This window comes from Chiloscyllium punctatum, chromosome 9, assembly GCF_047496795.1.
Source record: "Chiloscyllium punctatum isolate Juve2018m chromosome 9, sChiPun1.3, whole genome shotgun sequence".
NCBI lineage: Eukaryota > Metazoa > Chordata > Chondrichthyes > Orectolobiformes > Hemiscylliidae > Chiloscyllium > Chiloscyllium punctatum.
The window spans coordinates 80,664,889-80,687,321 of record NC_092747.1 but is presented as its reverse complement, the minus strand read 5'-3'; the positions used below and the strand labels follow the sequence as shown (position 1 = coordinate 80,687,321).

General features: G+C 41.3%; 1 protein-coding gene across 2 annotated transcripts in view; it reads left to right on the top strand.

Annotated features, from left to right (window-relative positions):
* The window catches only part of uggt2 (UDP-glucose glycoprotein glucosyltransferase 2), a 381,083-nt gene that overhangs the window by 192,325 nt on the left and 166,325 nt on the right, over positions 1-22,433 (top strand). For both annotated transcript variants that reach the window (XM_072577884.1, XM_072577883.1), the window contains exons 17-21: positions 2,517-2,648; positions 4,007-4,171; positions 9,708-9,831; positions 9,940-10,038; positions 15,118-15,212. In XM_072577884.1, the coding sequence (XP_072433985.1) occupies positions 2,517-2,648; positions 4,007-4,171; positions 9,708-9,831; positions 9,940-10,038; positions 15,118-15,212 (615 nt within the window). The remainder of the gene's footprint in view (positions 1-2,516; positions 2,649-4,006; positions 4,172-9,707; positions 9,832-9,939; positions 10,039-15,117; positions 15,213-22,433) is intronic.

The window sequence follows — 22,433 nt, the reverse complement described above, 5'->3', positions numbered from 1 at the left end:
ACCAGATATCCAAACCCAATTTGGTCCCACCTGCCAGCACCCAGCCCATATCCCTCCAACCCCTTCCTATTCATATACCCATCCAAATGCCTTTTAAATGTTGCAATTGTACCAGCCTCCACCACTTCCTCTGGCAGCTCATTCCATACACGCACCACCCTCTGCATGAAAAGGTTGCCCCTTTGGTCTCTTTTATATCTTTCTCCCTCAGCCTAAACATATGCCATATAGTTCTGGACTCCCCCACCTCAGGGAAAAGACATTGTCTATTTATTCTACCCATGCCCCTCGTGATTTTATAAACCTCTATAAGGTCATCCCTCAGCCTCCGATGCTCCAGGGAAAATAGCCCTAGTCATAGAGTCATAGAGATGCACAACATGGAAACAGACCCTTCGGTTCAACCCATCCATGCCGACCAGATATCCCAACCCAATCTAGTCCCACCTGCCAGCACCCGGCCTATATCCCTCCAAACCCTTCCTGTTCATATACCCATCCTTTTAAATGTTGCAATTGTACCAGCCTCCACCACTTCAACCTCTCCCTATAGCTGAAATCCTCCAATTCTGGCAACATCCTTGTAAATCTTTTCTGAACCCTTTCAGTTTTCACGTCATCCTTCCGCAATATATTTCCTTTTCAAAACAAGTTGTTCATGCACGGTGGATATTTCGAGCTAGATCAGCATTTAATGCCAATGCCTAATTGCCCTGTAGAAGGCAGTGCCTTCTTAAACTGCTGCAGTATTTCACGTGAAGGTACATCCACAGTGCTGCTAGAAAGTGAGTTCCAGGATTCGGCAACAGTGATATTCAAGGAACGACAATATGATTTGACTTTGGCAAGTATGCAGGTGAGTGCAGAATACGTGTTGAGCTACCAAGTAAGTCATTTTAATATGTAAACCCTCAGTTATTGAGAAGTCATTTGTAGCTGGGGGAACCACTGAGTCACCACCTACCGCACAAATTGTGTACTCCCACTCTCTTTTTTTCGTCTGTGAATCAATCCTTAATTCATTACAATTTTTACCACAATCCCAAGTGCTTTAATGTTGCCTACTTGGCGTCTTATGTGGGAATTTATCAAAAGCTTTCTTAAATTCCAAACATACCACGTTCACTGGTTCTCCCTTACATCCGCCAAAACAAACTCCAGTAGATTAATTAAGCATGATTTCCCTTTGATATGTTCATGCTGGCTTTGTCTAATCATATGAATGCTTTTTAAATGTTCTGCTATTGGATTTTTTTATAGTAGCCTCCAGCATTTTCCGCACTACAGTATAAGGGAACTGATCTGTAATTTTCCTTTCCTCCTCTCTCCCTCACTTTTTAAATAGTGGAGTTAGATTTGCCATGCTCCAATATGAAGGAACTGCTCCAGATTCTATAGAATTTGGAAGACAACAACCGATGAATGCAGTATTTCCAGGGCCACTTCCTTTAATAGTCTGGGATGTAAATTATCAGACCCTGAAAATTTGTCAGCCTTTACCCTCATTGATTTCTCTGGCATCTTTTTTCTAACTAATACAGCCTCCATCTCAACTAGACTTTTGGTTCCTTAATATATCTGAGAAATTTCTTTCTCTTCAAGTATTTATAGAAGCTTGGTGAAAGTGAGGACTGCAGACGCTGGAGATCAGAGTCTAGATTGGAGTGGTGCTGGAAAAACACAGTAGGTCAGGCAGCATCCGAGGAGCAGGAGAATCGACATTTCGGGCAAAAGCCCTTCATCAGCCCTTCTATAAATCATATTTATAGAAACTTGTTTATCATTTTGTATGATGCTTGCCATTTTACTCTCATGCTCAGCATCATCCTTTTAATCAAGTAGTTTAACCTCTTTTACTGAATTCTGAAATGCTCCCAATCCTCAGGCTCGCTGCTTTTTTTGGCAATTTTATATGTCTCCCCTTTGGATCTAATGCTACCTCCAATTTCTTTTGTAAGCAATGGTTGAGCCATCTTTCCCAATATATATCTGTGCCAAGTGGAGAACATGATTGTTGTAATTTATACACATGTTCCTTAAATATTAGATATTGACAATCCTTTTAATAAAATTCCCCAGTATATCATTGTCAACCTACACCTCATACACTCATACTTTGCCTTACTTAGATTCAGCAAGTTAGCTTCAAATTCAATGTCTTCACTCTCCATCTGATTGGACAATTCTATAATGTTAAGGACCCTGCAGAACAAGATTGTTAATTAATCCTTTCTCATTGCACAGTACCCAATCTAGGATAATCTGCTCTCAAGTTATTGGTCTAAAAATGGTCTTAAGAATACTTATCAAATTAGCAAATTTGCTACTCCTGGGTTAAGTTGCACTATTGATAGCTGAGTTTGAGGGTATTTTAGTATGTGACTGTTATAATAACTGGTAAATCTTGGGATAGGTTAAAGCATGCTCTCTAATCTCTTAGTTGTGAGTTGTTCTGTCTAATGACCTGCACTTTAATTATTGCTCTAGGTAGCTAAATCTATTCTCTATTCTTGCAGATATTCAATCAAGTTCAAGATGGGGAATCACTTACTGTGGACAATGTGGTCAGTTTTATGAAAAAGAAGTATCCACGGGTTGATGTTCAGAATATCTTGGGTGTTGATTCTGAGTTTGATGACCAAAGGAAGGTGAATGGTCTAAATGCTTATAAGTTCTCGTAATGTATCTATAACCACAGGCTAAAATGAAACAAAAGCCTCAATTTTTTTTTAATATGCAGTGTAAGTCTCAAGTTTTGTTTGCATTTTAGTTTTCAAAGACATCTGAAGGTTCGCTTTCCCTTTCAGTTATTTGAAGGTTCTATTTCTGTCAGGGTTTGTCTCCAAAAATACAAAGCTTGAAACCAAGGGTCCCATTACACTGAGACTTTGCATTATTGTTGACCACAGCTACAAAAACCCAAGATCATCATATTGTCAAGGAGAGAAACACTTTAGTTGCAGTTCATTGCATTAATCTGATGCTATATACCTTGCCATACTTGTTTAAACTTTAGCTAGTTGTACAGTGCAAAGAATACTTTCAATAATCGAGTAAAACTCACTCGCTATGTTGTTTGCATGCATTAACTTTCTGGCAAGGTTTTGTGTACATCCTTCAATAATTATTAAGGCTTTTTTTCCCCTTCCCTGAGTTTTTAAAAATCATTTTCTGAGTGGCTGGTCTTAGCTACTTGTCCAAGAGCTAGACATGGTTGAACTTCTAGAGAAAAGTCAATAACCTAAGAGGTTTTAAAGCTGAGCTTAATCTTTTCTCCATGACATTAATGCACCTATATGTTTCAGGAGTAACACCTAGTTTATAAGCATGAATGGAGAAACCAAATTATTTTCTTCATTGCACATTTTCCCCTCAATAGCCCAAGAGACTGACATTGCAATACCGTCATTATAACTAAGATCAGTTAACTAAATACTGCAGAGAAATTGGATCTGGCACGTTTAGTCTGTGCTAGGAAGACAAGTGATTTTGGGAGGTCTATTTGAACATATTTATAATGTTTGTTAAAGTTAATGAAGTAGTATTGAAATAGAAATTTTTAAATTCATTCATGGGATGTGGATGCTGCTGACTAAGCCAACATTCATTACCCACCCCTAATTATCTTTGAGAACATGGTGTGAGCTGCCTTCTTGAACCACTGCAGTCCATTTGGTGAAGGTAGACCCACAATGCTGTTAGGTAGAGTGTTCCAGGATTTTGACTCAGAGACAGTGAAGGAACAGTGATATATCTCCAAGTCAGGATGGTGAGTGACTTGGAGGAAATCTTACAGGTGGTGGTGTTCCCACATAACTGCTACCCTTGTTCTTCTAGATGGAAGTGTTTATCAATTTGGAAGATACTACAATGGTTTTACAGTGTACACTGTACACTGCATTAAGCTAACTTTTAGTTGAGAAACGTGTGTTTCATGCATTGAAGAATAGATTTTTTTTCATTTAGCATAAATCCTGTATTAATGTTTCATTTTTGATTTGAATAGGCAGGAGCAAGCTATTATAAGACCACTGGCTTGGGTTCACTACCACAGGCTCTCTTTAATGGCATTCACTTTAACATAGATGACTTGGACTCTGAAGAGCTGGAAACTATTATCCTTCAAAAGATAATGGATGCTGCAGGGTTTTTTCAGAAGGCGGTGTTCATGGTATGTTTTACATATTGTGTGAGTCATAAGAAGTATGAGATTTGATAGTTTGTCATTTTTTAGACATTTGAATTGTCTCAAATATTAAAAGGTGAAGGTATTTAACAAAAATTATCTTCCAGTTCACAAGATTCCATATTAGTTGTGATTTTTGCTCAAATGGGTGGACCTTGTTTCTCCAATTGACTCCCTTTAATCATGATTCAAGAAAAAGGACAATATGTTTTTTCTTTCAAACTTCTTTTTTAAAAAGTTGTTAAAGACAAGAAGAAAATGATCCTATTGACCATAAGACCATAAGTGGAGTTGAAATGTCCATCAGCCATGATTGAATGGCGGAGTGGACTCGATGGGCCGAATGACCTTACTTCCACCCCTATGTCTTATGGTCTTAAGACAAAACTCAGTTTCTAACGTTGAAAGGAGGAATGTACTAGAAGGGTCTGGTAATCAAAAACGGGCAAGATCTTGGATTCATACCGTTATTGTTGCAGCTTATTAAATTTTGATTTTGAATTTTGACGTAGGTCAATGCTAGTTTTCAGAACTCATTGGATAAGGGATACTGGTTATTCCTATTTTTTAAAAGTTCCAACAATAAAGTATACAACTCTGCAAAACATACTGATACATTAACCTTTTTTGAAATTGAAAAAGAACTGTGTAAGGGATTATTTTAAGCAACAGAAGCTAATGAAAGCTGAACATCAAGGTGTCAGGAGTAGCATGTTATACTTAACTAATTTATTGGATTTCTTGAAAATTGGGATCAATTTGGAGAAATCGATATACATTGTGAATGTTGGAAATGATTTGGTTTGGCAGCTCTTTTTTATTTGTTCATGAGATGCCAGTGTCACGGGCTAATCTAACATTTATTAACCATTCCTAATTAGTCTGGAGGAGATGGGGATAAACCTCCTTCTTGAACAGCTGCAAACCATAATGTATTGTGATAGTAACGCCATTAAATATCAAGGGACGATGGTTAGATTGTCTCTTGGTGGCAATGCTCATTCCCTGGACTTGGGTGGTGCAAATACTTGCCACTTATCCAGGTCTTATTATATACGGATGTAGACAACTTCAATATCTGAGGAACCATGAATGGTGCTGAACATTGTACAAGTATTTGTGAACATCCCACTTCTCACCTTATGATGGACAGAAGGTCACTTATGAAGCATGTGAAGATGTTGGGCCTAGGACACTGCGCTGAGGAACTCCTGCACAGGCCTCTTGGAGTTGTGATGACTGACCTCCAACAACCACAAATGTGTTCGTAAATGCCAGATATAGCTGCAATTAATATAGAATTTTCCTCCTGATTCCCATTAATTTACAGTTTTGGTGGGGCTCCTTGATACCACACTAGATCAAGTGCAGCCTTGATGTCAAGGGCATTCAGTCTCACTGTGTCTCTGATGTTTAGCTTCTTTGTCCACATCTAGACTAAAAGCTGAAATGTTTTCAGAAGCTCAATGGCATTGGTAGAACCCAAACTAGGCATCATTAAGTAGGCTATTGATAGCACTTCATAGCACTGTTGACAAACTCTTCCATCACTTTATGGATGTTTGAGGGCACACTGATAATTGGCCTGATTGGATTTTGGTGTTTTTTGTGTACAGGACATATTTGGACACATTGCCAGTTACATGCCAGTATTGCAGCCATACTCAAGCAGCTTGACTAGCGGAGCACAAGTCATAGAATCATAGGATCCCCACAATGTGGGAGCAGGATGTTCAGCCCATCGAGTTCACTCCGACCCTCCACACAGCATTCCATCTAGTCCATTCCCTTACCCTACACTAACCCTGTAATCCTGCATTTCTCATGGCTGATCTATATAGCCTGCACACCCCTCGACACTATGGGCAATTTAGCATGGCTAATCTACCTAACCTGCCCATTTTTGGACTGTGGGAGGAAATCGGAACACTCAGAGAAAACCCACATATTCATGAGGAGAATGTGCAAACTCCACATAGACAGCCACCCAAGGCTAGAATCAGACCTGGTCGCTGGCATTGTGAGGCATCAGTACCAACCACTGAGCCACTGTGCTGCGCTATGAGGCTACAAAACAGGATTACTTGCATGCCAAAGCAGAGCTAAGCAATTTCACAACCTTTGAGGCAGATCTAAGCTCTGCAGGCCTGCTGCATCAATCTTAAGTACTATTGCTGGAATCTTGTCAGACCCGTTGCCTTTGTAGTATCCAATGTCGCCAACTGTTTCTTGATATTACAGGGAGTGAATAGTATTGACTGAAGACTAACATCTGTGATGTTGGGGATTCATGGAGGAGGCCAAAATAGACTTCTGGCTGAAGGTTGTTGCAGATGCTTCAGTCTTATGTTTTCCACAGTTATGCTGGGCTCTACTGTTACTTAGGAGAGATTTCTTTGTGGGCTTTCTCTAGTGAGTTGTTTAATTGTCTGCCACCATTCGTGACTGGATGTTACAGGAGCTTAAATCTCTTCCATAGGTTGTGGAATCACTTATCTTTGTTTATCATTTACTCTTATGCTGTTCGGCACACAAATAATCCTATTTTGTAGCTTCACCAAATTGTCATCTCATTTTTAGGTCTGCCCAGTGCTGCTTCTGGCTTGCCCTCCGACATGCTCCAATGAACCAGTTACATAGTGAAAAAAAAGCTTTTCTTGCAGCCTTATTTTAGCTGTGAGGAAGATGTTCCTGCAGAGAAACTTATCTCAGTCCTGCAGTGTTTTAATCTCCCACCTGTGTTCTTTTGGGACAATGAAAAAAGAAATGGATTCTTCGATGTGTGAAGGTCAGAATCCTAAGTTCAGTGAAATGTTGGGGTTGCAAGTTCAGAGGCAAGAATCACTGCCACAGAATTCCTATCTAAGTTACGACTGTTCTCCTGTACTTGCAGTTTTCACTGAGGGATCATGACATTTTTCAAGCCTCAAAATGACGTCAGAGATGAAACAAGTTTGGAAAACACAGCTATGGTCAGTTCTATATAGACCTGCACAAACCTCACTGCAGTTAGACTCATTTTAATTAGGTTCTTGCAATTGGTACCTGCTTGCTGGAGTGAAGTGTGATACTGGCAACGGGGGTGGTACCAGGGGACTGGAGAGTAGCGAATGTTGTGCCCCTGTTCAAAAAAGGGAATAGGGATAACCCCGGGAATTACAGGCCAGTTAGTCTTACTTCTGTGGTAGGCAAAGTAATGGAAAGGGTACTGAGGGATAGGATTTACGAGTATCTGGAACGGCACTGCTTGATTAGGGACAGCCAGCACGGATTTGTGAAGGGTAGGTCTTGCCTTACAAGTCTTATTGAATTCTTCGAGGAGGTGACCAAGCATGTGGATGAGGGTAGAGCAGTGGATGTAGTGTACATGGATTTTAGTAAGGCATTTGATAAGGTTCCCCATGGTAGGCTTATGCGGAAAGTCAGGAGGCATGGGATAGAGGGAAATTTGGCCAATTGGATAGAAAACTGGCTAACCGGTCGAAGTCAGAGAGTGGTGGTAGATGGTAAATATTCAGCATGGAGTCCAGTTACAAGTGGAGTTCCGCAGGGATCAGTTCTGGGTCCTCTGCTGTTTGTAATTTTTATTAATGACTTAGATGAGGGAGTCGAAGGGTGGGTCAGTAAATTTGCAGATGATACAAAGATAGGTGGAGTTGTGGACAGTGAGGAGGGCTGTTGTCGGCTGCAGAGGGACTTAGATATGATGCAGAGCTGGGCTGAGGAGTGGCAGATGGAGTTCAACCCTGCCAAGTGTGAAGTTGTCCATTTTGGAAGAACAAATAAGAATGCGGAATACAGGGTTAATGGTAGGGTTCTTGGTCAGGTGGAGGAACAGAGGGATCTTGGGGTCTATGTACATAGATCTTTGAAGGTTGCCACTCAGGTGGATAGAGTTTGTAAGAAGGCCTATGGAGTATTATCGTTCATTAGCAGAGGGATTGAATTCAAGAGTCGTGAGGTGATGTTGCAGCTGTACAGGACTTTGGTTAGGCCACATTTGGAGTACTGTGTGCAGTTCTGGTCGCCTCACTTTAGGAAAGATGTGGAAGCTTTGGAGAGGGTGCAGAGAAGATTTACCAGGATGTTGCCTGGAATGGAGAGTAGGTCATACGAGGATAGGTTGAGAGTTCTCGGCCTTTTCTCGTTGGAACGGCGAAGGATGAGGGGTGACTTGATAGAGGTTTATAAGATGATCAGAGGAATAGATAGAGTAGACAGTCAGAAACTTTTTCCCCGGGTACAACAGAGTGTTACAAGGGGACATAAATTTAAGGTGAAGGGTGGAAGGTATAGGGGAGATGTCAGGGGTGGGTTCTTCACCCAGAGAGTGGTGGGGGCATGGAATGCGCTGCCCGTGGGAGTGGTAGAGTCAGATTCATTGGCGACCTTTAAGCGGCATTTGGATAGGTACATGGATGGGTGCTTAATCTAGGATAGAAGTTCGGCACAACATCGTGGGCCGAAGGGCCTGTTCTGTGCTGTATTGTTCTATGTTCTATGTTCTATGTAACAGCTTTCTGAGATGGTGAGGGATATGGGTGTCTTGATACTTGAATCATACAAGATTAGGGTACAGGTACTATGTTGTCTTTCATTGTAAACAGAATGGAATTAAAAAAGAGAAGTTTAGCTATAGTTGTACAGGATATTGGTGCAACCACATCTAGGGTACTGTGTACAGTTTCATATTTTTATTTAAGGAAAAACATAATTACATTAGAAGATATTCAGAAAAAGTTCACTTGATTGATTCCTGCAATGAGGGCATCTTAGGAGGAAAGATTGGATAGGATAGGCCTGTATTGATTGGAGTTTAGAAGACTGAGTGGTGTTCTTATTAAGTCATATCCTGAGAGGATTTGTCAGGGTGGATTCTAAATGAATGTTTCCCTCTGTGAGATACGAGAACGAGGGGACACATTTTACAGGTAAGAGATCTGCATTTAAGATGCAAATGAGGAGAGTGTTTTTCTTTTCAAAGGTTGCAAGTCTGTGGAACCCTCTTCCAGAGAGCAGTGGAGACAAGATCATTAAATACTATTAAGGCAGAAGTAGGCATTTGTTTTTGAAACACTGAAAAATGTGTTGCTGGAAAAGCGCAGCAGGTCAGGCAGCATCCAAGGAGCAGGAGAATCAACGTTTTGGGCATAAGCCCTTCTTCAGGAATCATATCCTTGGATGCTGCCTGAGCTAAAACTGATCTCCAGCATCTGCAGTCCTCACTTTCTCCTATTTGTTTTTGAAAGACAGTCAGTATTTCTTGGAGGAAGGTGGAGTCAGCTCAGATGTGATCAACCTTAGTGATTGGCAATAGTTTTTAAGCCACCTTCCTTAAAGGTAGAAGTATATCATATCACAACAGCTACGGGAGCCCTTGTCTGTTTCCCAACTGTAAAATCCTCTTTCACTATTGCTTTCCCAATTTGATTTTACTATTTTAACAACTGCTGAGTTATAACTTTGTCACATCCATTCAGAGTCCTGAATCATACCAGCCTCCTTACCAATCTGATTACAGGGTCAGTTAAATGAACACATAGATGTGGTCGATTTCCTAATGGATCAGCCTAATGTTGTCCACCGAATCAATCCTGTAATTCTGAGTGCTGAAAGGAAGTATCTTGATCTTACATCTAAGGCAGGTAAATTAATTGGTTGTTTTCCTATTTTAAAAGTTTGACTATGAATGAATTTGCTTCATGTTAAATCTGAAGTCATATTTCATATAAAATACTTGCCTTGCATTTTAGCTTTGAGTGACTGGAATGACTTTACTACATATTCCTTCCTTGATGTCCGAGACAAAAGCGCAGTCATTGCTGATCAGATGAAATACCTCACTAGAAAAGGTACCAATAATTTTAAATTCTGTCTGAAAGGGCTCGTATCAATCTCTGATCTATAGATTACAAAAGGCATTTGAAAGTCCACTTGAAAATTTACAGCAGAAATAAGAGTGTGTGGTCTGGGAGTGACAAGTCAGCATGGATTGAGAATTGATTAACAAATAGAAAGCAGAGTCACGATAAAATACTAACTTTTCGGTTGGCAAAGTGTAACTACTGGAGAGTCATAAGGATCATTGCTGGAACCTCAGTTATTGCTCCAGCTAACTGGCTCTCACTCTCACTGAAAGCTGTTCTTGAATCTGTTGGTGCATGTCTTTCAGCTTCTGTGTCTTATGCCGGATGGAAGAAGTTGTAAGAGAGCATTGCCGGGGTGTGATGGGTCTTTGATGATGTTGGCAGCCTTTCTGTGGCAATGGGCCAGTAAATGAAGTCCATAGGGTGGAAGGTTGACTTCTGTGATGGTCTGGGCTATTGCACCCAACCTTCTGTACTTTCTTATGGTCCTGGACAGACCAGTTGCTCCATTGTCTTTTATGCACCTATACAGTAAGCTTTCATTAATGCATCTGTAAAAGTTGCCAAATTTTCTGAGTCATCTGAGTAAGAAGAGACATTGTTGTCATTTGTTGACTGTCACATCTTAAGTGAAAAGTCCAGGACAGGTTGTTGGTACTGTCATTCCTAGGAGCTTCATGCTATCCACCCTCTCAATCTTAGATCCGTTGATGTAGATGGGGGAGTGTTTAGATTGGATCAGATTAGATTAGATTCCCTACAGTGTGGAAACAGGTCCTTCGGCCCAACCATTCCACACTGACCCTCCAAAGAGTAACACACTCAGAGTAAAGCACCTAACACTATAGGCAATTTAACATGGCCAATTCACCTGACCTGCACATCTTTGTGTTGTGGGAGGAAACCGGAGCACCCAGAGGAAATCCATGCAGACACGGGGAGAATGTGCAAACTCCATACAGACAGTTGCCGGAAGCTAGAATCGAACCTGGGACGCAGGTGCTGTGAGGCAGCAGTGCTAATCACTGAGCCACCGTGCCGCCAATCAATGATTATTTCTTTAGTTTTGCCGACATTTAGAGAGAGGGTTTCCTCTTTGCACCACTTCATCAAGGTCTCTATCTCCTTTCCGTTTTCTGACTCATCATTGGTTAATATCTATCCTCCCACAGTGGTGTCATCAGCAAACCTGTAGATGTGTACAGGGAGTTCATTAGAGAGCTGAGAACACGTCACTGGGGGCTCCAGTGCTGACTGATATTGTGGAGGCATTGCAGTTGTCTATCTTTACTGCTTGAAGTCTGTGGGTCAGAAAGCTGAGGATCCAATTCATGAGGATGGAGTTTTGCGATCAGTCTGGAAGGGCTGATGATGTTGAAGACAGAGCTGTCATCAACAAGCAGTAGTCTGATGCAGGTATCCTTGTTATCAGATGTTCCAGGGATGAAGGCAGGCTAGGGAAGTGGTGTCAAGATTAGAATGATGCTGGAAAAGCACAGCAAGTCAGGCAGCATCCAAGAAGCAGGAAAATTGATGTTTCTGGCAAAAGCCCTTCATCAGGCAATGGTGTCGCTATAGACCTGCTATGTCGGTAGGCAAATTGTAGAGGGTTGAGGTAGGCTTGGAGTCCAGAGTTGATACGGGCCATGACCAGCCTCTCGAAGAATTTCATGATTATGGAGGTCAAAGCCACTGGGCAGTAGTCATTAAGGCACATTGAATGTGCTTTCTTAAATACTAGGATGATGGTGGTTTTCTTAAAGCAGGTGAGGACTTTAGCTTGTAGGAGGGAGAGGTTGAAGATGTCAGTGAAACCTATGCCAGTTGGTCCACCCAAGGTCTAAGTGCCTGACCAGGCCCATCGTTTTCCTTGGGTTGATTCCCAGGAAGACTGACTGTGACGACAGTGGACACAGGTGCAACCGGGGCTGTCAGGCAGGTGACACCACGCCACTGGCATTGTGCTTAAACCGAACATGAAAAGCATTGAGTGCATCAGGGAGGGAGGGATGTGACCTTGTCCGCTATCTTGCTGTATTTCATTTTGTATCCTGTAATGCTGTTTAGGCCTTTCCACAGGCACTGGGAATATGTATGTTTGGTTTGGGCCTCTGACTTGCTCCAGTACTGCATCTTGGAATCCCTGGTGGCTTTGTGGAGGCCATTTATGGATTTTCTGTATAGGTCTGGATCATCTAACTAAAATGCTGCATACCTGGTCTTCAGTCTGGAGTGGATTTCCTGATTCATCTGAGGTTTCTGGTTGGAGAACACACAGATTGACTTCTTTGGTATACAGTCCTCCACGCATTTGCTGAAGAAATCCATGTTGGTGGTGGCATACCCGTCTAGGTTTTACACTTGAACACGGTCCAGTCCACCGATTCCAAACAATCTCGGAGATGGTCTTCCACTGCCTTAGACCACCATTGTACATCTTTGGACTATGGGAGGAACCAGACCACCTGGCTGGAAACCGATGTAGACATGGGAGGAATGTGAACTAAGTGACCTTCCCAAGTTACTTCAATGACAAAACAATGAACAAGATTTCAATCTTTAATTTATTTTTATTCTTTGAGTGCTTTACTCATGGCAACAGAAGTTTCTTGACATTCCTCTCTTGTGGTGTTTCTTCACCAATGGTTGTCTATGTGTTAGAAATGACACATGTGCCTTTAATTTGTTAACTATTTATTAGTCCACATAATGTGGATGTCACTGGCTGGTCCAGCATTTATTGCCCATTCCTCATTGCCCTTGAATAGAGCAGCTTACTTGGCCATTTTGGAGGGAAGTTCACAGTTTTACTGTGCATTGGGAGTCACAAGTAATGTGGATGGATTTCCTTCTAAGACTTCTTTTTTAACTGATTAATTGAATTTTTAAAATTCACCCAGTTTCCATGGTGTGATTTGAACCAATGCCCACAGATTTTTAAACTGGTTTTCTGGATTACTAGTCCAGTAACAGAGCCACAATACGCTTATATCTCTGATTTTACTGCATTAATCAACCACAAATAACAAAAAATAAATTAACAGTCAAGTGGAAACTATGTGCTCCAATTTAAATTGTAGATACAGCATGGAAAGTCTCTCAAATCTTTTACAGCATCCATAACACATAGATAAGTCCACCAACAATCCCAGAGTCTCTCACAATTCCATCTTCCTTTGGTTGAGTTTAACCACTTATCATGGATCAGATACTCAAACAAACTTTGACAACAGGAAGGGGAGTGGTTAGCTCAGTTGTCTGGACAGTTATTTTGAAACGCGGAGTGATGCCAATAGAATAGGTTCAATTCCCACATGGGATAGATATTATTGTGAAGGATTGTCTCTTCCTGAGGCGTGGTAACGCTGAGGTTAAACCATACAGTTGTCTCTCTCTATTATTTGGTAAGACCAACATTGCTGTTATAGGACTTATGCCCAAAATGTCAACTCTCCTGCTCCTCGGATGCTGACTGACCTGCTGTATTTTTCCAGTGCCACACTTTTTACCTTCAATCAATCCAAGATCCATGGTCACGGTTATCATAAACACGATGCATTTCTGCAGTCTCTTTCATTTAGGTCATGATAATGTTGAGGGCGTAGCTTTCCTTAATAACTCCCCACTACAGGTGTATAGTTGGCTCTGGGTTAATATAAACAATCTACCTCGCTCTGTCAATGCTGATTAATTTAATGATCATTAAATTAATGACCTCCTCTAAAGAAAGTCCTATTATTAATCACTGTATGATAAGTTATGTGTTTATTACAGCATTACATCATAGGGAAACATGAAGTTAACAACGCTGTCAAAATGTTCTGCTGCTAGAACAGGCATCCCCCATTTGCAAAGGCCCTCTGAAATGGTGTTGTGCCTAGCCTCTCTCTGAAGCTGTGAGTGTTGTGTGGATGAAGGTCTGTAATCACTACTCCTTGCAATTCAGTCACTGCCGTCAGGATTCCTTTATGCATTCCTTTCTCCCACACCCTCAAAAATAGTACACAGTGAAACTGGATGCAACTTGGCCCACTTCTGAGAATTCACTTGGCCCACTTCTTTTCACTCTGTACTTATGTCAGGATGGCAAAATCTGGTCCTCTGTTTCTGACCAGATTTAGAGTCATAGAGATGTACAGCATGGAAACAGACCCTTGGTCCAACCCCTCCACGCCGACCAAATAACCCAATCTAGTCCCACCTGCCAGCACCCAGCCCATATCCCTCCAAACCCTTCCTATTCATATACCCATCCAAATGCCTCTTAAATGTTGCAATTTTACCAGCCTCCACCACTTCCTCTGGCAGCTCATTCCATACATGTGCCACCCTTTGTGTAAAAAAGTTGCCCCGTAGGTCTCTTTTATATCTTTCCCCTCTCACCCTAAACCTATGCCCTCTAGTTCTGGACTCTCCGACCCCAGGGAAAAGACTCTGCCTATTTACCCTATCCATGCCCTTCATAATTTTGTAAACCTCTATAAGGTCACCCCTCAGACTCCAACGCTGCAGGGAAAACAGCCCTAACCTGTTCACCCTCTCCCTATAGCTCAAACCCTCCAACCCTGGTAACATCCTTGTAAATCTTTTCTGAACCCTTTCAAGTTTCACAACATCTTTCTGATAGGAAGGAGACCAGAATTGCACGCAGTATTCAGTCTAAAAACTGGGAATATAACAGGCTTAGATTTAGTTTAGATAATCTGGTGTGTATAAAGACCTGTAAGTCTTTACGTGTTATGGAATAGTGTGTATAATATGTTCCCAGAATAGCTCCACTGAGCATGTAAGTGTTTAGTTGTTATGCAATAATTATGTATAATGTATACCCAGAATAAGACTCAAGATTAGAGTGGTGCTGGGAAAGCACACAAAAGCCCTTCATCAGGCTTTTGCCTGAAATGTCGATTTTTCCTGTTCCTCGGATGTTGCCTGACCTGTGCTTTTCCAGCACCACTCTAATCTTGACTCTGATCTCTAGCATCTGCAGTACCCACTTCCGCCTATACCCAGAATATCACCACTGACCATTTCAGTAGTCACAGGAGTCTTTTTTATTTTCAGATGAGGATATCATTTATGCAGTGACCATCTGGATTGTTGCTGATTTTGACAAATTATCTGGGAGAAGATTACTGCTTAATGCAATTAAACACATGGTAAGTTTCTCATTACTGTATTTAAGTATTCTGAGCATTTTGTAATATTGGCCTTCAAAATATACAGTGTGTGAGATAAGCACTCTAGCAACTCAATTCTCGCTTTGAGTACTTTACTCATGGAACCATTAGTTTCCTCATATTTCTCTCTTCTGGTATTTGTTCACTAATGGTTGTCTGTGTTGGAAATGACGGAGGGCACATCTGTGCTTTTCATTTGTTAATTACTTAGTGTCAATCTACACCATTGTTTTTATGGGTGAAAAGTAGAAAATATGTTTAGAAAATTAATTGGAAGTCTAAAATGTGTCATTGGTGTTTCCCAGTCGTGGGGTAGGATTATTTCTTATCAATGAAATAGGCCTGATTGTACAGTGAACAATGGATGAATGGTGCTGCACATTCAGTATTCTTATATTTGCGTACAGACTTTCTATCTGGCTTGAAATCATTGAGTCACAGAGACGTACAATACAGAAAAAAGATCTTTCAACTCATCACGTCTGTGCTGGTCAAAAGCAGCAGCATAACTATTCTAATACCACTTTCCAGCATTTGGCTCACTGGTTTATCTGCCTTGGCATTGCAAGTGTATATCTCAATGCACCAAAGTGCTATGAAGGTTTCTGCCTCGACTATCCTTTCAGGTAATAAGTTCCAGATTCCCAACAACCTGAGTGGAAAATATTTTTGCTCAGATCTCCTCGAAACCCCTTGCCCACTATCTTAAATCTGTGCCACCTGGTCATTGAAATAAAAAGCTTCTTCCTGTTTACTGGTCGATGCCCTTCATAATTTTATGCATCTCTGTCATGTTCTGTCTTAATCTCCTCTGCTCTAAGGCAGACAACCCCATCTGTGCAATCTCTCTTCATAACTGCAACTATCCAGCCAGGCAACATCCTGGTAAATCTCCTCTGCATTCCTCCAGTGCTATTATATCCTTTCTAAAATGTGGACTCCAAACTGTACACTATACTCTAGCTGTGGTATTACCAGCATTTTATACAGTTCCAGCATAACCTTCCCATTCTTAAACCTCAATATTAAAGGCAAGTATACTGTATACAGTCTTAACCACTTTGTCCAAATGTCCTGGTACCTTAAGGGACCTATATGCACACCAAGGTCATTCCGAGTCTCAATGTTTCTCAGGATTCTACTTTTCATCATGCATTCTCTTGCTTTGTTTATCCTGCCCAAGTGCATCTCACATTTATCTGGATTGAATTCCATTTGCTACTGATCAGGCCATCTGCCAAGTCTGTCTATACCCTGGAATTAGATGTAATTAGAAAGTCATTTTACCATTCATCAGCCACTGTGAAGTATCTGGAATTTGTATGAACACGGTAAACCACTGCCTATCTCCTTAAACATTTGTTAATGAGTAGTGTAGATTCTGAATCAGAAAGTGGAAATTAGATTATTATATTCATGTACAGAAAGCAAATTGGAAAGAATGGATTATGAAACAAAGCAAAAATATTTTTTAAAAATGCATAGCCTTTCAAGTCCCCAGCAATATTTCAAAGCTGCAAGCAAAAATTATTTGGGAGTAATCATAATTCTTTGCCGTTAAGAACTTGCTCACATATTCAAAGACAAACCCTAACATTTTTTGGCACGATTTAAGGCCAGTTATTTTCCACATGCAACAGCTTCATGCTGTTTCATATGTTTGAATGCTTAGTCTCTCAATGTGCTGTTGATTTGGCAAGATGGCAAGATACGCTTGCCTTTATTGGTCAGTACATTGAGTATACGAGTTGAGAGGTCATGTTGAGGCTGTACAGGACATCGGTTAAGCCACTTTTGAAATACAGACATTCAGTTCTGGTCTCCGTGATGTGGGAAAGAAATGTCATCTAACTTGAAAGGGTTCAGAAAAGATTTCCAAGGAGATTGCAAATCATGGAGGGTTTGAGCTATTGGGAGAGGCTCAATAGGTTGGGGCTATTTCCTGGAGCATCGGAGGCTGAGTAGAAGTCTATAAAATCATGAGTGGCATGGATATTGTGAAAGTCAACATTTTTCCCCGTGAGCAGGGGAGTCCAAAAATAGCTGGCATAGGTTAAAGCTGAAGGGAAAAGATTTAAAAGAGACCTAAGGAGCAACTTTTTCAAGCAAAGGATGCTGCGCATATGGAATGAGCTGCCAGAGGAAGTGATGGAAGCTGGTACAATTATAACATTTAAAAGGCATCAGGATGGATATATGAATAGGAAGGGTTTAGAGGATTATGGACGAAATGCTGGCAAATGGAACTACATTAATTTAGGATATCAAAGGATCTATTGCTGTGCTGTATATCTCTATGACCCTGGTGTGTGCAACCGCACACCAGTGAAATAGACTCCAGCGCGTTCTATTTCCATAATGCCAGTGTGGGACTGAGGTGGACAAAGTTAAAAATCACACAATGGGGATCCAAGATGGTGTCGACCTGGGAGGATCTCATTTGCTGGATTCTGCGCCACAACTTGGACAGAAATAGAACCCGTCCCACCCATGTTACTGTGAGTGAAAAAAACAGTAAAAGAGCTATAGAGCCTGAACATTTTACTTAGCTTTTATTTTGCTGCGGGAGAATGCCAAAGAAAGGAGGATGATTGCCCAGGGCCACAGCTCAACCCACTAATGCAGCGGGCTTGTTTACTCACCAGGCCTTGGTTGAGGAGCTCACCAAATCTCGTGGGTCCTGGGGAAGCAGATTGAAGAAAAAAATCGAGAAAAGCTGGCCCCGGTCTCTGCTCTGCTGCAAGACCTGGGGAAAAGGACTGATGAGCTCAAGCACAAGGCCACAGAAGTGGAGGCAGAGGCTGATTTGTTCAAGAGTCAGATTGAATCTTTGGAAACACAGGTCCATGGTTTACTGGATCTGGTGGATGGTTTTGAGAACAGGGGCAGAAGGAAGAACCTTTGTGTTGTTGACATGCCGGAGGGGACTGAAGGTGAGCAACCAGTGGAATTCTTTGAGAAGTGGTTCCTGAAATTCCTTAGTTTGGAGGCTGTAAAGGGTAGGATAAAGATTAAGAGAGCCCACTGGGTTACACCATGAAGGCCACGAGTGCTCTCTCTGTGTCCTGGTACGGTTCCATCATTATAAAGACAAACAGAGAGTTATGGAAGCCTACTGTAATAGGTTTGAGGCATTGGCGAATGATTCCTTCACCTTTAAGGATAGCAAGTTTACTGAGTTCAGGGTTTTGTTAGTTATTACTTCAGGCTTGGTCAGTAATCCATCCATTCTATGGGAAACCGCTAAAGTCTAGGCTAGGGGGTTAGTTATTTCATATTCTGCCAGTAACAAACTGCAGAAGGATGAGCAGCAATGCTTGCTCAAGATAAGTCTGATGGCAGCTGAAAAGGCATACTTAGGCCTTCGTTAGCTAAACTGCAGAGGATCACAGCGCTTCGGTCTACACTGAACTCCATGCTCACTGAGACAGCTAAGAGGGAGCTTACATTTGCAATCCAAAGGCTTTGAGCATGGAGATAAGCCGGGCAAGTACTTCCGAATCATTATCTCAATCAAGGAAGAAACTGGACATTTAACCCATGATTCTAAAAGGATTAACGTGGCATTTCAGAAATTTTACTCTGAACTATACCAGTTTGAAAGTTGTGAGGATGCGTGGTTAGGATGGAATTTTCTTTTAAGAATTTGGACTTCCCGGGAGCAACCCCTGAATCGGAGTCTCTACTCAATGCCCCACTGTCAGTGCAAGAGATGCAGGATGCTGTGAGGTTGTTTCATAATGGAAAGGTGCCTGGTCCTGACTGACCTCCCAGTGAGTTTTATAAGGAATTTGTAAGTATACTATCAGGACCGATGCTTCGTATGTTTAACATAGTCGTGGCCTCCTCCCATCATCTTTAAGAGAGGCCTCTCTCTTGTCCTTAACAAAGGAAAGGCCCCAGAGGACTGTGCTGCCTATAGGCCCATCTCACTCCTGAATGTCGATTTCAAAATCCTATCTAAGACTGTTGCACTAGGACTAGAAACTGTGCTGCCCTCCATCATTAAGGAAGATCAGACGGGTTTCACAAAAAGGTCGCAAATCGCCGAACAATGTCAGGAGGTTACTTAATATGATCCAAGTATGTCAGCAATGATCAGTACAGGGATTAGTGATCTCTTTAGACACAGAGAAGGCATTTGACCAGGTCGAGTGGCCATACCTTTTTTATACTTTAAAGCAGTTTGGCTCGGGTGAGGCCTTTATCGGTTGAGTAAATGTTTTGTATAGTGACCCTCTTGCCGTGGACCTCACCAATGGTGTGCAGTCAAGCAATTTCAATTTTCTTAGGGGCAGTCAACATGGCTGTCCCTTATCATCATTGCTTTTTACATTGGTGATTGAGCCGCTGGCCAGGAGTGGAGACAAAAGTACCTCAGATCGCATTGTATGAAGATGACATTCTTGTCTTTTCATCAAACCCAACAGTTTTGGTGCCTCGTCTGATACATTGCATTAATTAGTTTGGCGGCTTTTCGGGTAACAAGATCAACTTTGCAAAATCAGAGGCTGTGCCCATGAGTGGTGTCCTGAAAATGTCTGGTCCTGAGGATGAATCTCAATTACCCTTTAGATGGTCACAGGCTTTCTCCACTTAGGTGTATTCATTACTTTCGTCTTTGATTGGCTATTTGAAACCAATTTTGCCCATTTATTCGATAGAATCAAACAAAACCTTCAAAGATGGGAGGTGCTTCTGATCTCTTCGTTCAGTCGGATAGCCCTCATTAAAATGAACATTCTCCCCCGTCTGCTGTATCCTATGCAAATGCTTCCTCTGCTTTTTACTAAGCAAACATTTAGAAGACTGAATGGCTGGTTCAGTTCCTTTTTCTGATATTGCAAGTGACCCCTTATTAAACTTACTAAACTGCAGCTACCCCACAGACTGGGAGGAGTGGACCTCCCAGATATCAAAAACTATCAGTTCAGCTCATTGCTATCTTACATGAATGACTGAGTCCGGGGGGACCCTCACTCACTATAGTTGGACATCAAAGCATCTCAGGCAAGATACCTCCTTACTAGCTGTTCTGTTAGGCTGGATATCTGAAAACCTTCCGGGACTGTTGAGCTGGTGTAAGCTAGTCATGGAACACATCCCTTTGGACTTTCTTACAAATATGGTGCACCATAAAAGTGAGAATCTTTATAAGACATGGGAGCACTTTTTGGAGTATCTGGATACAGATTTGTCTGCCATACTAATAAGGGCCGTATGATGAATCTGTTTAATGAATCTGGTATCCAGAGAGGAGGAACTATGAAGGCATGAATATGTATTAATTTATGCTGTCAATGGTCAAGGGCTATTACTTAGTTTCATTAAGCTGTATAATTATTACTGTCATGCTTTTTTAGTTAATTGTTAGTTATTACTTATTTATTTATGTAATTAGTGGGTTTCTTTGTATTGTTTCATTTTGTATTTGTTGTAACATCCAAAATCTTTTTTTCATTAAAAATATATTTTTAAAAAATCACACAACACCAAGTTATAGTCCAAGAGGTTTATTAGAAAACATTAGCTTTCAGAGCACTGCTCCTTCATCAGGTAGCTTTGGAAGAGGATCATGTGACACAGAATTTATAGCAAGAGGTTACAGTGTCATGCAACTGAAATAATATATTGAACAAGTCTAGATTGCTGTTAAGTCCTTTCATCTTTTAGAATGGGTTGCAGATTTTGTTCATTAATATATAAATCCCAGAACTTCTTTCGAGTCACATTCTTGAGATAACTTAAGGTTTTTTAACAAAAAGGTGACATTTCAGCTTAGACATTGCATTAAAGGCATGAAGTCAGAATCTGTCTGTACCCCAATCTTGAGTCAGACTGGTACTACATCCAAAGTAGGAATTTATAAAATATTACATAGATTGACTGCCTGCAGATTGTGCACTTTTTGAGCAAATTGGAATGTAACTGCAAATATAATTCTACAAATGTAAATTCACCCCATAGACTTAACATGTGTGTGTGAGTGCATGAGAGAGAGAGTGAGTGTGTGCATGTGTGAGTATGAGTACATGTGAGTGTGTGTTTGCATTTGCGTGTGTGCATGCTTGGAAAAGTGTGTGCATAGTGCGACGGAGTATAAGTATGTGAAAGGGTGTGTGCGTGGGTGAGAGTGTCAGGTGTGTGTGTGTGTGTGTCACTCTTACATACTCTTACATACTCACACACAGCTTCATAGCTCCTTGAAAGTGGAGCGATAGGTAGACAGAGTGGTGACGAAGTTTTTTGGCATGCTTGCTTTAGTCAGTCAGAGCACTGAGAATAGGATTTGGGATGTCTTGGTACATCTGTATAAGATGATAGTGAGCCCAAATTTGGAGGACTGCCTGCAATTCTGGTCGCCCAACTATAGAAAGGATATTATTTAACTAGAAAGAAGACAGAAAAGATTCCCTAGGATACTACCTGGACAGGAAGGTTTGAATTATAAGGTGAGGTTGAATAGACTTGGGACATTTTTCCCCAGAGCATAAGTGATTGAGAGGGTACCTCATAGAGGTGTATAAAATCATAAGAGAAATAGATAATGTGATGATTTGGAGGTGCTGGTGTTGGACTGGGGTGCACAAAATTAAAAATCACACAACACCAGGTTATCGTCCAATATGTTTATTTGGAAGCGCTGGCTTTCAGAGTGTTGCTGTTTCATCAGGTGGTTGACAACGACCTGAGGAAGAAGCAGCACTCCAAAAGCTGGTGCTTCCAAATAAACCTGTTGGACTATAACCTGGTGTTGTGTGATTTTTAACTTCATTGATGATTGTGGATAGCCAACTGCTTTTTGCCATTGTGGAGAGTTTAAAACTAGAGGGTATAGGCTAAGGTGAGAAAGGTCATCTCAAAAAGGTCTAGAGGGACATTTTTTTTCACACAGAGGATGGTGACTGTCTGGAGCGGGATTCCAAAGATAGTAGTAGAAGCAAGTATAAATTCGTAATTTAAGAAACATTTAGACAGGCACATGGACATGATAAGAATGAAGGCAAATGGGACTAGTTTAATTTGAAAACTGGGTGGCATGGGCAAGTTGAGCCTAAGTGTCGAGAGTGTGGTGCTGGAAAAGCACAGCAGGTCAGGCAGCGTCCAAAGAGCAGGAGAATTGACATTTTGGGCATAAGCCCTTCATCAGGAATGAGGCCAGAAACGTTGATTCTCCTGCTCCTCGGATGCTGCCTGACC